The sequence below is a fragment of the Cnephaeus nilssonii genome (assembly GCF_951640355.1).
Source record: "Cnephaeus nilssonii genome assembly, chromosome: 6".
In the NCBI taxonomy this organism is placed as follows: Eukaryota; Metazoa; Chordata; class Mammalia; order Chiroptera; family Vespertilionidae; genus Cnephaeus; species Cnephaeus nilssonii.
The window spans coordinates 12,826,071-12,844,428 of NC_137077.1; the positions used below are offsets into that span (position 1 = coordinate 12,826,071).

Sequence of the window (18,358 nt, forward strand, 5' to 3'; positions counted from 1 at the left end):
TGCTCCAGACAGAAGCGAGGATTTGCTGGCTCCGGGCGGCCCAGAAGCGGGGACATGCTAGCTCCCAGGTGGCCGGGGAGCGGGAATGTGCCGGCTCCCAGGTGGCCAGGGAGTGGGGCCTTACCGGCTTCCAGGCGAGCCGGGAGCGGGGACATGCTGGCTCCCGGGCGGCCAGGGAGCGGGGACTTGCCGGCTCCCGGGCGGCTGGGAGTGAAGCCAGGGGAAGGAAGGCCTATTCTTGCACGAATATTGTGCAACAGGCCTCTAGTATATATATAAAAGCCTAAGCGACCAACTGACCAGCCAACTGTTCGACTGGTAGCTATGATGCACACACTGACCACCAGGGGGCAGACGCTCAATGCAGGAGCGGAACCCACAGGCATGAAAACATGGAACAGACTGATGAATCTCAGAGGGAAGGGAGGAGGGGAGAGGGCGGGAAGAGATTAACCAAAGATCTTATATGCATACTAGAGGCCCGGTGCACGGATTTGTATACTAGTGGGGTCCCTCCACCTGGCCTGTGGGGATCGGGCTGAAACAGGCTCTCCGACATCCCCCAAGGGGTCCCGGATTGTGAGAGGGTGCAGGCCAGGCCAAGGGACCCCACCGGTGCACAAATCCGTGCACCAGGCCACTAGTGTAATATATTCATCTATTAGCTTGGCAACAATTAAGAAGAGTGACACAATTCAGTATTGCCGAGGGTGTAGGCATTCTCGTACACTGTTATTAGGAATATAAATTGTCTTCCTCTTTGGAGACTGATTCAGGAGTATCAGGAGTACCTAAAAAATTTAAATGTAAATGCCCCTTGACATTCCCTCAAATCCCACTTATAAGTATCAATCTTACAAAAATATTTATACATGTGCAAAGACTAATAGCAAAAAATAAAATAAAATATTTAAATGTCCATCAGCAGGGGAATGGTTCAGTAAATGCATAATTCACACTACTTTCAGCCTTTAAAAAACAAGGTCAATATATACCTGCTGCCATGAAAAGAGCTCCAAGCTATATCCTTAAAAGAATTAAACAACAAAAACAAACAAGTACAAACCCAGAGTCACAGAGCAAAAAGAAAGATCCCACTTCTATAAAAGAAAATACATGTCTTTGTAGGATCAAATTAATGTTCCCAACTCTCCTCTCCCAGTAAGCAGAATATATATCCTTGGAATCATTACTGAAGGCTTGGCCTTATCACTTGCTTAGGCCAATGGAATGTGAACAGAATTGAATGTACTAGCTTTAATCAGAGGCTTTAGAAAGCATTGCATGTATCTATTTGCACCCTCAAGTAGCATAAGCTTGAGAAGCTTGCCAGCTATATACAATAACTTAAGAAAAGCTGACTAATATAATGTATTACATGAAAAAGGTCCCAAAAGATACATATCAAATTGAATTATGTATTTGCCTATGTGGGGGACATTGATGCTGTGAGAAAGAACTTTACATACTTTCTAACTTTTAAGAGTCTCTATCTAAAAAAATCTGTTTAATAGAAAAAATGAAAAAAAGACATGCTAAAAGTATCTGCATTAGTGTCGTAGAATACATTATTTTTCCTTTTCTCCAGTTTCCAAATTTTCCATGTTTTAGTAAATGTTATTTTTTAAAGTTTGAAAATAAAAACTAAGACTCTAACATTAATTTAATGTAGTAAAAAGACCCATTATCATGGTCATAATAACTACTGTACTATGTGCTGGTGGCAACCTCAAAGTGCTTTGAAAATTATGTCAATGATCTTATTTAGCCATCACAATGACACTAAAAGGTAGGTATTTAATCACTCCGATTTCAATGAAGGAAAGCAGGCTTAGATTACTTCTACTAAAGGACACACATAGTGAGCAGTGAAACAGAAATAGCCTTTTAGACTCGAAATCTCCAAATCCTGACTGCTATAATGACAGTGTGATCAAAACACTATGTGAAAACAAAAGAGGTAGTGATTCTGTGTGGAAAAAGAAAGGATTGATTCCAAAAGTATTTGCTTGTGTGAACCACCCTAATAGCTTTCTGTGTGAAAAAATGGAAATGATGGCCTTCATTTTGTAGTCAAATATTTGTCACCAAATTCCTAGAGAAAGCAATGTGAAAATAATCATTTGTTACTTTTCATGATCATTTATGTCAACCAAAATATATTGGCAGGTTCAAAAGATACAAATATATTGCTATAAGCAGTTATATTAGTTATCAATTTAGTAAGTATTTCTGATGAGAAAAGGCATAGTTTTGAAAACATACACTCCAGGGACTAAGGAAAATATAAATGCACACAGATTTGTTCTCTGTTAAGTTATGCAAAAAAGGCTAAGTTTCATCCACTCTAATAATTAAAGATGGAAGAAATAAATGTGCTTAATCTAAATCATAAGATAAGCATTTGGCCTGAGAAAAGGTCAGCATACCTGGGAACATTATTATTTGAATCTTCACTTTCATTTGCCAGGCCACCAAACAAATAGCATTTGTTACCATACAAAGAAAAGCTATGTCCAAGCCGAGGACAAGGAGGTAAACCAGAAGAAGGGGCATGGGGTTTCACTTTTTTCCATAACCAACGACTTGCCTAAAAAAGAGCATAAATACACTCAGACAAAATCAGGAAATATTCCTATATTGCTAATAGTATAACATCATACTAATGCATTTAAATCTGAATCCAATCAGAAGACTCCAAAAAGGTACTTTTGGGACAAATGACAATTAAGCAGATAACTTCTGGAATTAAAATAAATGTTTCAATAGAAATTCTGTCTAGTCTTCCATATTCACAAATTTATTTTAAATATATTTTTATCGATTTCAGAGAGGAAGGGAGAAGGAGAGATAGAAACATTAATGATCAGAGAATCATCGATCTGCTGTCTCCTGCACGCCCCCTATTGGGGATGGAGTCCACAAGCTGGGCATGTGCCTTTGACTAGAATAGAACCCGAGACCTTTCCGTCCGCAGGCTGACACTCTATCCACTGAGCCAAACCAGCAAGGGCCATATTCACAACTTTATGCAATGGCAAATGAAGCTTATAAAAATAAACACTAACCATCCTAAAATACTTTCCAAATGAAACATTAAATAAATATTATATACAGCTTTAAGATTAAATGTAATTTATATAGTCTTACTTTCTGAAATTTGGTACTCCATTAATGGTATATATTTTATCCTTTAAATAAGCACAAAAACCATATAACAAATCAAACTCAAAAACTTATTCTCTAGCTAAACATGCTTTCTTGATCTAAAACTATTTTTAAAATTAGTTTCTTGTAAATAGGTATAACCCACCTACATTTGCCAATTACCAGATGCTCTCATGTTATATTTTTAGGCTTTTGTATTTTAGTGCAGTTCTTCAACTTCAGCCCGCAACACAAGCACCTGGAGGGCTTGTGAAAACATAGATCATGGCCCTGAGAATATATGCACAGTTCAGGAATAAAAGTCAATTAGGGCTGTCACAGTGGACTCTGGTTTAGTAGAGTGCCAAATTGAGAAAGGATATGTAAAACTGCTCTCCCTCTTTTGTATGTCTAGCCAGAAAAAAAAAAAAAGATTAGTGGGAAGGTAACAATTTCTATAACTAAGGCAGAGGTTTTCAAAGTATTATCTGGGGACCAGCAGCAGCAGGTGGGAACTTGGTAGGAATGCACATAGTAAGGTCCCATTACAGACAATATTAATCAGAATCTCGGGAGGCAGGGCCCAGCCACCTATGTTTTCACAAGCCCTCTAAGTGCTTCTGCTGCAGGCTGAGGTTGAAAAACTGCACTAAAATACAAAGCCACAAACATGTAATATGTAAAATGATGCTAAGTAACAGATATCTTAATGATACAAATGTTCCACTGGGTATTGGAAAAAGATTATATTAAAAACTAGTTTTTCAGTGAAATGGAAATAATTTCTTCTAAACTATAAAAGGTGAAGCTCACACTATTTTAAGTAAGTTAATGAAATATTTTGAAGAATTATGAGCAATATCATTGAAATAATAAATCTGAAATACACTTACTTGTAACTCATATAACTCATTGCTGTATCTTCCATATTCAACCATTCCCCCAAATACTAATATTCTGGTACCATCACAGACAAATCCATGGGCAGCACAGCCTGGAGGGATGTCTCCTCTAACAGCTGGTAGGAACCACTGATTTGTAACTAGTTGCCAAAACAAAATTAAAAGCAATTATTTTATTTATCTATTGGAGAGAGAGAGAGAGAGAGAGAGAGAGAGAGAGAGAGAGAAAGGAATGGGATGGGGCTGGGGGGGGGGAGAAATAAACACTGATTTGTTGTTCCACTTATTCAGATATTCATTGGTTGCTTCTTGTATGTGCCCTGACCAGATATCAAACCTGCAACCTTGGCTTATAGGGACAACGCTCTAACCAACTGAGCTACCTGGCCAGGGCCTACATGCAATTTATCACCAACTATGAGTATGCACTCAATATATATCATCTACATCAGTGGTCCTTAATTGGGGGTGATTTTGCCCCTCACCCAGGGGCAAACTAAACATTTTTAGTTGTGATAACTGGAGGGAGGGGGATGGTGCTACTGGCTAGTAGCGGGTAGAGGCTCTGGATACTGCCAAACTTACAATTAAGTACAGTGCAGTCCCCGTCCACAAAGAATTCTCTCATTCAAATGTCAATAATGCTGCTGAAAATCCCTAATCTACATCATGTAGCTCTTACAAAAACCGTGCTCGGATATCATCATCTCCATTTTACAAGTGAAAAATCTGACAGCACTGATTCTAGGAAACTGGCAGAACAAAACTCAAACCACGTCTAACTTATTCCAAAGCAAAAGTTTTACATCCAATTGTCAAATAACGTTTTAAAAATGTTTTTATTGACTTTGGAGGGAGAGGAAGGTAGAGAGACACAGAGAGAAACACCGATGTGAGAGAAACATAAACCGGCTGCCTCCCATAGGCGCCCCCGCCGGGATCCAACCCGTGACCTCGGTGTGTGCCCTGACCCAGAATCGAACCCACCACCTTTCAGTGCACAGGACCAAGCTCCAACCAGCCGAGCCACACCGGCCAGGGCTCAGATAACGCTTTAACTTCGTTATGTCGGGGTGCCAGGAAAAGGAGAGGGTGAAAAAATAAAATAAAAATGTCCCCTATTCCGCTACTGTATTAACCTTTAAATGGCCATATGATTAAGTGGCTGGGTCAAAGAGAAGTGACTATGGCCCAGACCCCAAATTCAGGAATTAGCCTTACACCAAGGAAACAGGTTTCTCACGGGAGCGGGCGCATTTACAAGTGGGGAAAAAAAATGAAATCCGACTTCCTTTCTAATCTACGGAGGTGCTCCAAGGCAGGGCCTCCCGGGCGAGGGTGGCCGGTGATGTGCGGCGGCGCTCGGGCTACAGTCCCCTTCCCGAGCGCCGCGCGGCGGAGCGGCGGCGCACACACCCAACTGTGCACAGGCAGGCGCTGCTCTCACCCCCAACCACTTCCCCGACAGTTAAGGGGGTTACCAGTGGGGGTAAAATCTAAACTGCCACCTGCCAGAGACCGGGCCGTATCGGGGGTGAAAGTACCAGAAGCCTCTGGGTTTCCATCCGCCCCCCAGCCCCTAGGTTCCCCTCCTCCTAAGAGAGGAAAGAAGGCGAGGACCGGGAAGGTCCGGAGGCGCTTGGGTTTGGGGTTGGTTTGGGTTTTTGAAAGAAGAGGAGCTGGGAGCCTGGGGTGAGCGAGACTCGGGAAGGAGGTACAGGCGGTTAGAAACAGCCACCCTCGCGCGCCTACGTCCGCTAGCCATGGGCGGCGGGGGGAGGGCCGGGTCGGGACCGCTCGCCGGAGGGCCGGCGCGTCCTGCTCGGGGGCCGGTTCCGCCCGGGGGCACCGGGGAAACGCAGCTGCTCCCGGGACACCGCGGGACCCGGGCCGCCCGGCCGAGCCGCGCCCCTCGCCGCCCGCGGGAGGAGGCGCTGACCGGGCGGTGACAGCTGTCAGGCCCCGGCCGCCGCCTCGCCTCCCCTCCCCCTCCGCAGCTCCCACAGGCGGGGCCGGAGACCGCCGGCGCGCCTACCCGTGTTGTAGACGTGCAGCTCGTCCGCGATGCCCTCGTTGCCTCCACCGAAGATGATCATCAGCTCCCGGATGGCCACGGCCCGGTGTCCGTGCCGGGCGCGGGGGACCGGCCCCGTGAAGGAAGAAACCCGCCTCCAGTTGAGGAGGCTGGGAGCCGCCATCTTCCCAACCCCCGCCCCTCTACCCACAATGCAGCGCGCCGCTCGGGCGCCTGGGCTCCCGGGGGAGGGCGGGGCCCGCCTCCAGCTGTGCGCGGGGGCGGGGCAGGGGTGGTCACGTGACCGCTGTCGCCCCGGGCGCGGCCGGAGGCCAGCGGGCCGCGGAGGGGGGTCCTAGCCAGGGAGCCCGCCCCCGACCACGGGGCTACGTGGCCGGCCCGGGCACCGGGCAACAGGTTTTGGGTGGGAGGACATTGCCTACCGACCAAGTCTCCCCTCCCCACCCAGAGCCCCGCGTTTTGTAGGTGCGAGAGCAGGTACAGCGTTTTCCTTGACGGCCACTGGGAGCATCTAGGATGTGCGGGCAGGTCAGACCCGCTAAGCAGTTACAGCACCGAAGGAGGAAAGCTCGCGCGGAGGTTCGAGGCGTCGGGACGCGGGGAGGGGGAGAGGAAAGTCTGTCTTCGCGGAGGCAGGTCGTGCCGCCGGGGCCGGGAGCATGCCCCCCAACGCGGGAGCGAGGGAGGGAGGCTGGACCACGACCCGGCGGCCCCGAGCGCCGCGCCGCGGGCTGAGACTCAGAACCTCCTAGAGAGGACGGGAGCTGAGCCTGCAAAGGCAAATCGGGACGGTCGGGCTTGGGGATGACATTCCAAAAAGTTGAGGAACGTGAGCCACGAAAGGTTCTTTTTGTTTTTGTTCTGTGAACGCAGGTGAGAGGTTATATGGAGAGTTCTGTTTTATTACTAGCAGTTGAGCGTCTTCCGTTGCCAAGCACTGTCCTAATTACCTTGCCTGTCTTAACTCAGTTGACCCTCCCAGCAATCCAGGGAGTGGGTTCTGTTACCTGCTTTCCGTGGGTGGGGAAATGAGGCACCGAGAAGTAAAGTAATTGTCCCCCGGGCACGGAGCGGAACAGGATTGGGAGCCGGAGTTAAACGCGGGCTTCTGATTCCAGAGCCCCTACCCTTAACCACAGAACCGCCTCTGATCATGGTTAGATGTAACCCTTATAAGTCAGGCTCAGCTGCCTTGTGACCTAGCCCTACACAGAATCACACTCAAAAAGACACAAGTCAAGCCGGGGGGAAAAAAATGGGAAGCAATTAAAACCCCTACCTTACACTCTCAAAAAGTAGGAATACACACAACATATATAAAATTTCCTAACGTTCCTTCTTCCTCCTCTTTTGTCATTTTCAATTTCTCTCCTATGCCTAGTTCAGTCCCCTTCCCCAACTCCCTCTCCACCTTCTCATCCATCTAAACGTTCTTCTGAGGGGTGATTCTCTACCTTTTTAAAAGGAATTCTCACTGCTCTTTTCAGCTCCTGCTTCTCAAATTCTCCTTCTCACTATTACCCCAATTTCAAGTATGGTCAAAGAAAATTTGGGAAGGGAGGCAAAAGATGGCTGGAAACTAAAGGGGATATGAATATTTACGGTATGTAGTAAGATTTTCTTTGTCACATATCATGGGCTCTTAAATGTTTCTGTTATAAAGTTTTTGTGTTTCTAAAACAAAACTGGAGAAGGGATAAAGCAATATGTTTTTCATAAAACTCAAGATATTTGATTAAGAACTGTACTTTAGCCCAACTGGTGTGGTTCAGTGGTTGAGCGTCAACCTATGAACCAGGAGGTCACAGTTTGATTCCCAGTCAGGACACATGCCTGGATTGCAGGCTTGATCCCCAGTGGGCGACGTGCAGGAGGCAGCCGATCAATGATTCTCTCTCATCACTGATGCTTCTATCTCTTTCTCCCTCTCCCTTCCTCTCTGAAATCAATAAGAATGTATTTTTTTGAAAAAGAACTGTACTTTATTCTGAGAGTTCATTGTTAAAATGTCCAACTTTTATGAATGATTATGTAAGTAGATAGTAAGATTTTTTTTAATGTTCTTTAAGAAAAAGATTAAGAATAAAATTAAAAAGTTGCAAAATGCCACCGAAACCGGTTTGGCTCAGTGGATAGAGCGTCGGCCTGCGGACTCAAAGGTCCCGGGTTCGATTCTGTTCAAGGGCATGTACCTTGGTTGCGGGCACATCCCCAGTAGGGGGTGTGCAGGAGGCAGCTGATCGATGTTTCTCTCTCATCGATGTTTCTAATTCTCTATCCCTCTCTCTTCCTCTCTGTAAAAAATCAATAAAATATATATTTTTAAAAAAAAGTTGCAAACTGCCCCATCCGGTTTGGTTCAGTGGAAGGGTCCCAGGTTTGATTCCAGTCCAGGGCACACACCTCAGTTGCAGGCTCCTCCCTGGCCCTGCAGGAGGCAACCAATCAAAGTGTTTCTCTCACATTGATATTTTTCTCTGTCTTTCCCTCTCTCTTCCACTCTCTCTAAAATCAATGGAAAACTATCCTCAGGTGAGTATTAAAAAAAAAAGTTGCAAACCCAATGTTGATATTTAAGTTAAACAAAACTGGTGTATGATATTTTCAAGTTATAAATGGTTGGTCAGATAAGGAGCCGCAGGACAAGGGAGCAAGTGTGTATCAGTTTCCTAGGACTTCTGTAACAAAGCACCACCAACCAGGGGGCTTGAAACAACAGAAATGGGCTGTGTAACAGTTTTGGAGGCTGTAAATCCAAAATCAAGGTGACAGCAGGGCCCTCATCCCTCTGAAACCTACAGGGGAGAATGCTTCCTTGACTCTAGCTTCTGGTGGTAGCCATCAGTCATAGGCATACTTTGGCCGGTGGCTGCATCACTCCAATCTCTGCCTCCATCATCACAGGGTATTGTCCGTGTCTGTCTTTGTCTCTTGTCTTCTTATAAATTCACCAGTCATATTGCATTAAGACCCATACTAGTGACCTCATGTTAGCTTGATTACATCTACAAAGACCCTGTGTCCAAATAAGGGTCACATTCACAGGTATTGGGTGTTAAGGGTTTAACATAACCTTTGGGGGTACACAATTCAATTCATGACTAAGTGCTTAATCCAATGGGAAAAATACTTTTACCAGACCAGCTTTGACTCATCTCTGCTTAAATAACGAGTCTAGACTAGGGCCCCTGTTCCCAAGAAAGCTACCTTCAATCTTGGAAACTATAGGATTAGAAGCTACCACCTAGGAGGAGAGTGTAGAAAGGGAAGAGAAGAGTGAGGCAGAAAATCACCCTGAAGAAGCCAACATTTAGGAGGTACAGACAGACGGAGGCACTCATGAAGGAAATAGAGAATGAGGAGCCAGAGAGGTCAAAAGGGAACTGGATGAGGGTGATGTCAAAGAAGCCACCCATGAAGGGGATTTCACAGAGGCGGAAGTGGTTATCAAAGCCAAAGACATAGAGAGGTCAGAGAGGAAGAAGACAAAAAAAGGTGTCTATTTGATTTGAAAATTAGGTTATTAGTGGCCTAGATTAAAATGCTCAGTGGAGTGGGAGGAAGGAAGGCAGAGTAGATCGAAGAACGAATAACGAGTGAAAAAGTACAAATGTCATGTGTAGTCCACTTTTTACAGAGACTCGCCCATGAAAGGAAAGAAAGAACAGTGCCTGGAGGGGAGAAATGGGTACAGGGAAAGCTGTTCTTAACATCTTGATTGTCAGTCTTTCTTTTTTCAACTGGATCCTTCTTTAGGGCCACAATCAAGTCTCATTTTGGGCTGCTAAAACAAAATACTACAGACTCAGTGGCTTATAAATAACAGAAATTTATATCTCATAGTTATGGAGGCTGGAAGTCCAAGACCAGGCTGCTAGCATGGTCAGGGTCTGCATGTTGCAGACTGCTGACTTCTTCCTGTATTTTTGCCTGGTGGAAGGGGCCAGGGAGGTCTCTAGGGTCTCTGTTATAAGGGCACTAATCTCATCCATGAGGGCTACATCCTCATGACCTAAAGCACCAAAATACCAAAGGCCCCACCTTAGGGGTGAGGTTCTCAACAAATGAATTTGTGGAGGGACATAAACATTCAGAACACAGCAAGAGAAATGTCATTTGGAAATGCTTTCTGCCACAAGAAGCAGAATATTCAACACATAGCAACTAAATGATAATGCTCGTAATTATCTTGCACAAGAAATCTGGGGTAGGTGGCTCCAGAGTTAGTTCAGTACGTCAATGGTGTCATGGTTCTGGGTAGTTGCTTTTGATTTCTCTTGATCTTTCCTTTGTGGTCATAAGAAGGCTTTTGCAGCTCTGGGCATTGTATCCTCACATAACCATGCCCAAAGGCATGAAGCAGGAGGATAGCCAGGGTGGGGAAATAGGACTCTCCTTTTGCAGGGACAAAAAGCATCTTGCCCATAAGCTACCCAGAACCTCCAGTTCCAGAACTGAGGCCTTTGGTATATTAAGATGACTTTAGCTGCAGTGACAGAAATATCAAAAAAAAAATAGCTTTAAAAGTTGATGTTTCTTCCATGTAAATGAATATTGGAGGTGGCATTCCAAAAATGGCATGGCAGCTCTGTTTCACAAGTCCTCAGGCATTTGTAGATTTTATGGCTTGGAATTCCTCCTTCCAACTCATGGCCCAAGATGGCTGCTCCAGCTCTAGCCATTCCATCCACATTCCAGCCAGCAGGAAAGAGTAAGGGAAAGGAACATTCCCTTCTCCAGAACACATCCTGGGATTATACATATTTTTTTCTGTTTATATCCCATAAGTCAATATTTAGTCACAGGCTAATTGAAGAAGTTTAGGAAATATAGTGTTTTTCTTTTAGTCCTCACCTGAGGATATGTTTTAATTAATTTTATTTTATTATTTTTTTTTAGGTAGAGAGAACAAGAAACATCCATGCAAGAGAGAAACATCAACCAGTTGCCTCCTGAACGCACCCCAATGGGGATCGAACCTGCAACCTGGGTATGTGCTCTGACAGGAATCGAACCTTTCAGTGTATGTGGCAACGTTCCAACTAACTGAGCCACACCAGCCAGGAAATGTAGTTTTTATTTAGAACTAGAGGCCCGGTGCATGAAATTAGTGCACAAGGAGGGTCCCTAGGCCTGGCCGACGATCAGGGTGGGCCTTCCTTCATTCCGTGCCGCCCCTGGTTGGTCAGTGCACATCATAGTGAGCGATCGAACTCCTGGTCTCCTGGTCGAACTCCTGAAGGGACACTTTTCATATTAACCTTTTATATATATAGATGACCATGTACCAGGTAATATTCAAGGTTCTCTTACAGAGAAAGAAAAGAAGTCATCGTACGAAAGGGTGGCTACAGGAGTCTGGGAAGGTGGTTTGTTTGTTTGTTTGTTTGTTTGTTTTTAGCCTCAATAATGAGAAGCAGGCAAGGAAGAAGAAGGTTGGAAATGAGAGTGGTTGAGGTAACCAACAAGGCCTGCCTCAGGAAGAGTAGAAACTTGATGGAGCAAAATCCTGGAGGATCAAGAAAAGATAGATTAAGGAGTACACATAGATTTACATGTATATTAAGGGTGAATACATATATATTTCTATATTATAGATTATAAATTATATAGATTGTTATATGCTTTAAAAATAGAATAGAAGCCCTAGCTGATTTGGTTCAGTGGATAGAGCGTCGGCCTGCGGACTGAAAAGTCCCAGGTTTGATTCCGGCCAAGGGTACATGCTCCGGTTGCAGGCTCGATCCCCAGTAGGGGATGTGCAGGAAGCAGCCAATCAATGATTCTCATCATTGATGTTTCTCTCTCTCTCTCTCTCTCCCTCTCCCTTCCTCTCTGAAATCAATAAAAATATATATTTTTAAAAATAGGATAGAAAACAGAAAGCTCTTTTGGACAATACTGTTCTAGCCTTTTTAGATTACATTAGAGAAGGTACCTTCATCTCTCATCACTTTCTCTCCTTCACACCTGCTCCCCCATATCAAATACCCATCATCTACCTGGACTCATAGTATAGCATAGAGCAGTGATGGGCAACCTTTTGAGCTTGGTGTGTCAAACTTCGCCAAAAAACTGAGCATAACTCGGGTAGTGTGTCACTTTGAGGAAAAAACTAACTCCCAAGACTCTAGTTGCAAATGTTTCATCCTCAGGAGCAGCAAATGTTTCATCCTGGGCATGCGGCCGCGTGTCATCAGAAATGGCTACGCGTGTCAGTGCTGACACGCGTGTCATAGGTTCGTCATCACTGGCATAGAGGTTAAGATCATGGGGTTTAGAATCCAATAGATGCAGCCTCTTATTAGCTTTTTGGTCTGGGTCAAATTATTTATTGTCCTTGAGCCTCAGATTCTTTATCTATATAATGGGGATGATAATAGCATCTATTGCTTAGGGTTATTTAAAGGTCAAATGAGAGAATATATGTAAAACACAGGCAGCCCTTGCTTTGCATGGTAGTGCTGTTCTGTAAAAATGACCATGCAAGCTTAAACGCTGCAAAGGGGTCTTACTTCTCAATGAGAAAAATCACCAATTGTTCGGTGACCTTTAAAATTTTTGTCAAAATGTTTAAAACTCTTCCTGTTGGCTTTAAATATCTAGGGAAATGAAAAATTTAGTTAACCTATTATTTATTTGTCATTCTGTAATTTAAAACATGGAGAACAAACTGTTTTAATTTTGTATAAAACTTACCAAGGGGACCTTCATAATACTGTACAGTGCGAGCATCTTTTGTGCCTTGGCAAATTGGCGTACTCCTTTCTAAATTTGGATCGGCTTCCCATCTTTTATCCTTCACACTTTCAATGTCACCAGACATCTTTGAGAGTTCCTTTAGTGTGGATTTTCCACTCACCCACTTTCTCTGGAACATCTGCATCCTTTTCATCACCACCACTTTCCTCGCTTATGTTCATAGATTCACTTTCACTGACTTTTCCTGGCTGCATATCTAGAGCTGAATAGTTCTATCTCACGGCCATTTACCTTGGATTTGGACTTCACTCCACTGGGATCACTTTTTGTTTCTTCACTACATTTCTGTCTTTGTTGGCCACTTCTCTCTGTTGCTCATATTTGTAAACATCACATGGGTTTATCGCTGGGTGTTAAGGAAGCATTACAACGACATGCTTTGCTGTCTGTACATAAACTGAACAACGGTGTCAAAGAAGTGACATGAGTGGCCACTGATTCTGATGTAGATCTGTGATTCGCCACTGATTCTGATGTAGATCTGTGAGTGGCCACTGATTCTGATGTAGATCTGTGATTTGCACAGTTATTTTGAAAAGCTAGCCACAAAGTTTGCACTTATGGGATTACAGTTATTCTATGGTAACAGATTTGAACTGCGTTGCTTGGGGGAGAGGGATGACGTTATTAAATTAAACCATGGTAACTGAAATTTGTGCTGTTGCCATGCCAACAAGCACAGTGCTGCACTTAAGCAATGCCTGGCAGGTAGTTAGCATTTGGGAAGTAGTAAATGGTTTTACTCCAGCAGCAGCATCATTTTCATTACATCATTGCCTTTTCTACTCCTCCTTCTGAGCCACCGAGGTATCTGCCCCAGAGGGAGGGACTCATACTGGGAGGCAGCAGACAGTGCTGTGTTTTCGGCCAAGAGTATAAATTGCCATGTCCAAGGGATACCTTCATTTCAACTGAGGACTCGGGCCAACGGTTTATTGGCAGAGCTCTGAGGAAAGGTTTTGGGGAGTGCCAGCAGGTCGACTGGACTCCAGCAGCAGAGTCTGGGCAGGCACTGCTCCCAAGATGAAGGGAGCAGATGGTGTCTGAGAGGCCTGTTCACAGATCGCACGGCTCTGGCCATGGGTCTTGGCTGGAGCTGTGGCCAAGGCACGGAGAGGGCAGCAGGCAAGAGCAAGGCAGGATTCTAGCCAGGGAGAGCCTACACCAGTTACAAGAAAGGGAATTGGCACAAGAGCCAAGGAAGAAAAAACGGTCATCTTGTGTGGGAGAGAGAACCCAGGTGCAAAGAGGAGGATGCAGGAGCAATCATGTAGACCAGGGGTAACAGGGCACCTAAGCTCCAGACAAGGAGACGACCCATTGTTGAGCTCTACCAGGCATAAGAGGGAATTGGGGCTCGTATAGTTGTGCTTCCTGCCCTACGTGGGTGATCTTGGATCCCAGCCCTGGGAGACAGAGGCAATGAGTAGAGGCTTGTCAGCCCAACCCAGTCATTGAGTGAGTCACTGCTACTACGGAATACTCTTTCCTTTCCTTCCAGTCACCTTTAACAGCTTTAATAACTTTTTATCTAAGGCAGGCGTCCTCAAACTACGGCCCGCGGGCCACATGCGGGTGTTTTTGCCGTTTTGTTTTTTTACTTCAAAATAAGATATGTGCAGTGTGCATAGGAATTTGTTCATAGTTTTTTTTTTAAACTATAGTCCGGCCCTCCAACGGTCTGAGGGACAGTGAACTGGCCCCCTGTTTAAAAAGTTTGAGGACCCCTGATCTAAGGCTTATCTATACTCAGCAAGGCAGGCCCATGGGGTAAGAAGAAATGAGGATCATTTGACTTTCAACAGAAAAGAAACATGGAATGCTAATGAACCAGACATACAATATATTGACACCCCAAACTTAAAATGCACGTGAAATGCATAAAGGTCACACAGGCCTGCATTCAGGCCTACGACTGAAACCTGACCAAAGGGACCTAGCACAGAGGGCTTCTCTTCCTCACACAGCAAGCTGTGTCCTGAGTAGTTAGTTCAGAGCTGCTGGGGTGACTCCCGATGCCATCAGGGACCCGGGCTCCTCCGTTGTCCTTGCTCTGCCCTCTTCACATGTGCAAGGCTGGCTACCCCGTGCAGGATGTTTTCTGTTTGCTTATGCAGATCCACCCTCCCCTCTTCAACCTGGTCAGTGCCCTGGGCGGCGGACAGAAGTGGATTCCATCACTTGAGCTCCCTTGCCTTCTGACTTCCATTTGGGTTTGGCCGCTGGGAGGCACCACCAAGAGGAGATGGTAAGGTTGGAGGAATTAGCCCCCTAGTCCCTTGTCTGTGGGTCAGCACAGGCTGCCGCTATGGGGCTGCCCTGTTCGCGCAGCTACTTCCTCGCAGACCAGCTAACTACTCCCTTCCCTTGACCTTCAGGGCCAGAGGCAGCGAGGGCTCCCTGCATTTTCTAACCCCAGGCTACTACTGAACCATCTCTTAACCACATTTCCCTAACGCCGTCGCCTGCACACTTCAAATAGCCTTTTTTTCAAAATCTCCACCACTAGCCTATTGGATTGAGCCATCTGTGTCCTGCCAGGCCCCTTGCTGACGCGACACTGCAGCCCTCCATGCACAGCCACTGTGACCATATGCAGCAGCCCAGCGTGGACCTTGGTCCTCAGAGCTGCAAGATGCTACTCCACCTCCAGGCCTCGGAGTTGGATTTCAGACAGGAAGAAAGGGCAAAAGGTACCACACCGCTCTCTGCCAGGAAAATGTAGCTTTCTAGGAAGTCAGACAGCCGGCTCTGCTCACAGGACACTCTAGCTTAGGATGTCTGAGAAGACGACTGTTGTTAACCGGCGCCTTCTGCCCCAAAAGGTAGTGTTTCTATTTGAAGGGAGGAAGCAGAGAAGGTTGTTAAGTAGGCTACCAGCAGTGTTTGCGGCATCGTATAACTAACTCGGATTTTTGTTGTTGTTGTTATTGTTCCAAATATGAACGGTTGCACTTCATTTCCCTTGTTCATATCTTGGGTTTCTCCAGACAACAATAATAACCTCCATGTATTGAGTCCTTGATGAGTGTTTTACATGCATGATGCCTTTTAACCCTACGAGGATCCTGTGAGGGTCCTATGAGGCTTCCGTACTTTATAGATGAGAAACTGAAGTGGGGTTTTTAGTAACACAGCTATATAAGGCTTGCGCTAGCACCTAGGTCTGTCAGTCTCCGGAGCCGATGCTGGTAGCCACTGCACTTACATCCCCTGTCTCTTTCTGTCCTCATTTCTTCCCCGGGGAAGAATATGTACATACAGTGTGGAAATCTAGGTCATGGATAATAAGCCTCTTGCATCCTCAGGACATTCCCCAGCAGAAATAAAGGAGAAAGAATCTGAAGTTGGAGATGGCAGGGGGTCAGCGAGAAAGTGTACAAAGATCAATGGCCAGAGAGATGTGGGTCCACATGGAAGTTAATTTGAATAGCAAGTAGGGTCAATGAAAACCACATAATTATTATTCCAATTCCAATTTTAGTGCTTTGGATGTCCTCTCTGAACCCACTTATTCAGGAGCTCTTACACTGGTTCAGGCATCCTGCCAGGTGGATGAGAGAGACACAGGAGAAAACACAATCCTCGATCTTCAGAGGAAACAGGAATGTCAGGAGGTCGCTTGGAGTGTTGGAGGGACTGGCCTGCTGCTCCTGACAGCACACAGTTTTGGAAGAGCAGTGTCAAGCCCTGGGCTGGGAAATGTTGATGCTATTTTTGCTCATGTGGGTGCAGTGAGGACTGGAACAAGAGTACTTAGTGCACAGTACCCTGTGCTGCCACTGAACCTTCTGACTTCCCACAGGATCAATGTATAAAAATGCTTTTGCCACAACTAGAGATAAATATCTTACAACCATGTCTGTTAGCTAAAGCATTGACTGGAGTTGTGGTTTAAAACAGAGTAAACCACCGTGGCCGGTGTGGCTTGATTGGTGGCAGCATAGTCCCGTACACCAAAAAGTCCTGGATTCGATTCCCACTGAGGGCACATACCCAGGTTGCAGGTTTGATACCTGGTTGGGATATAAGGGAGGCAATGGCAACCGATCGATGTTTCTCTCTCACATTGATGTGGCTCTCACTCTCTCTCTCTCTCTCTCTCTCTCTCTCTCTCTCTCTCTCTCTCTGTCTCTCTGTCTCTCTCTCTCTGTCTCTCTCTCTCTCTCTCTCTTTCTCTAAAATCAATAAAAAGTTAGAGGATTAAAACAAAACAAAACAATACACCTTGCTGGCAGTCAAGAAAGAAGAGGACTAACATAATGTCAAGCCAGGTCCATAAAGTCAAGCTGGATTGTAGGAGGGCTTTGGGATGAGGACACAAACGGAAACGCCACCAGGACAGACAATAATTCTGTACAAGCAGTGGCCTGATGCTGCAGAAAGACCAAGTGAAGAATGCAATCACTGTGGATACAATTTAACTCTAGAGGTGCTGTCAGAAACCCCAGTATCTGAAATATGCCTCAAGTAAGAAACAGTTGAGAAATGCTGAACAGGAATTCCAGTCCTGGCTTCCTCACTAATTTGCTTTGGGAACTTGGAGTTTCACTTGTTCATCTGCTTCAGTTTACTCATCTGCAAATTGGGGCAAAACACATCTGTTCAACTTACTTGACAGGAATATTGTGAGAGTAAAGTAGAAGATATGAAAACACTTTGCCCATTTAAAAGTTCTGTACAAATTCAGGATATCCCCACTCTTCAAGTTCAAATTTGAAAAAAACACACCACATAATTATTATTTTTCTTAAAATTACTGTACAGTAGCCACTAGCCACATTAACTATTAATTCTTCTTAAAATGTGACTAGTGCAACTGAGGAACTGAATTTTAAATTTTACCGAGTTTTAATTTATTGAAATTGGGAAAAAAAAGATACTGGATTCAGTTATTGGAAAACTTTTTTTTTTAATGATTGGAACAACTTGGGTATGTGAATTTACTTTTATTATTATTATTATTATTATTATTATTTATTTATTTATTTCACCACCATTTATTCCCTCTGTGCTTTTTAAACTGTGCATTTTATGAAATTAATTGCTTCTGATGGAATTTAGTGTTTAAACTGAGGGGTGCTGCAAGTGTAAAGTATACACCAGATTTAAATACCTAGTACCCCCAAAACATAAAATGTGTGGTTTATAATGTTTTCTATTGATTACAAGTTGAAATATTGGGGTAAATGAGATATATCGTTAAAATTAATTTTCCCTCTTTGTACATTTCCTAAAGTGACTACTAGAAAATTTAAAATTACAGTGTAACTTGCATCATTCTTCTCTCCAGCAACACCACTGCAGAAGGAGGCGGGAGGGGTGGGTCCTCCTTTCCTTACAGGAACAGGGAGAGAGGCCATTGTTGCAGAAACAAAGTCCTAAGGTCCACGATCCCAGGCAAACTGCTGGCACCATTTCTTGGGTTTCTGAGAATCAGAGATGGAAACTTAGAACAGCGCAGCACGGGTGGGGTTGATTCCTTGACTGATTCCTTTCCATGTTCAGGCAC

At 44.8% G+C, this 18,358-nt stretch overlaps 2 protein-coding genes across 5 annotated transcripts in view; one reads left to right on the top strand and one right to left on the bottom strand.

The window, feature by feature from the left end:
* Positions 1 to 6,262, bottom strand: part of HCFC2 (host cell factor C2) — a 46,571-nt gene extending 40,309 nt beyond the window's left edge. The window contains exons 1-3 of the mRNA XM_079775848.1: positions 6,085 to 6,262; positions 4,041 to 4,189; positions 2,430 to 2,590 (exon numbers count right to left, since the gene is read on the bottom strand). Coding sequence (XP_079631974.1) covers positions 2,430 to 2,590; positions 4,041 to 4,189; positions 6,085 to 6,247 — 473 coding nt within the window. The 5' untranslated portion in view covers positions 6,248 to 6,262. The remainder of the gene's footprint in view (positions 1 to 2,429; positions 2,591 to 4,040; positions 4,190 to 6,084) is intronic.
* Positions 6,263 to 6,411: 149 nt separating this feature from the next.
* The window catches only part of GLT8D2 (glycosyltransferase 8 domain containing 2), a 42,977-nt gene continuing 31,030 nt past the window's right edge, over positions 6,412 to 18,358 (top strand). Inside the window, exons 1-5 of one of the 4 annotated variants that reach the window (XM_079775851.1) lie at positions 6,413 to 6,561; positions 7,572 to 7,687; positions 10,984 to 11,074; positions 14,964 to 15,094; positions 15,388 to 15,539. The gene's annotated coding sequence lies outside the window, so the exon portion shown is untranslated. Of the gene's footprint in view, positions 6,664 to 7,571; positions 7,688 to 10,983; positions 11,075 to 14,963; positions 15,095 to 15,387; positions 15,540 to 18,358 lie in introns of all 4 variants that reach the window. The other 3 variants (XM_079775852.1, XM_079775853.1, XM_079775854.1) reach the window with 3 other exon arrangements.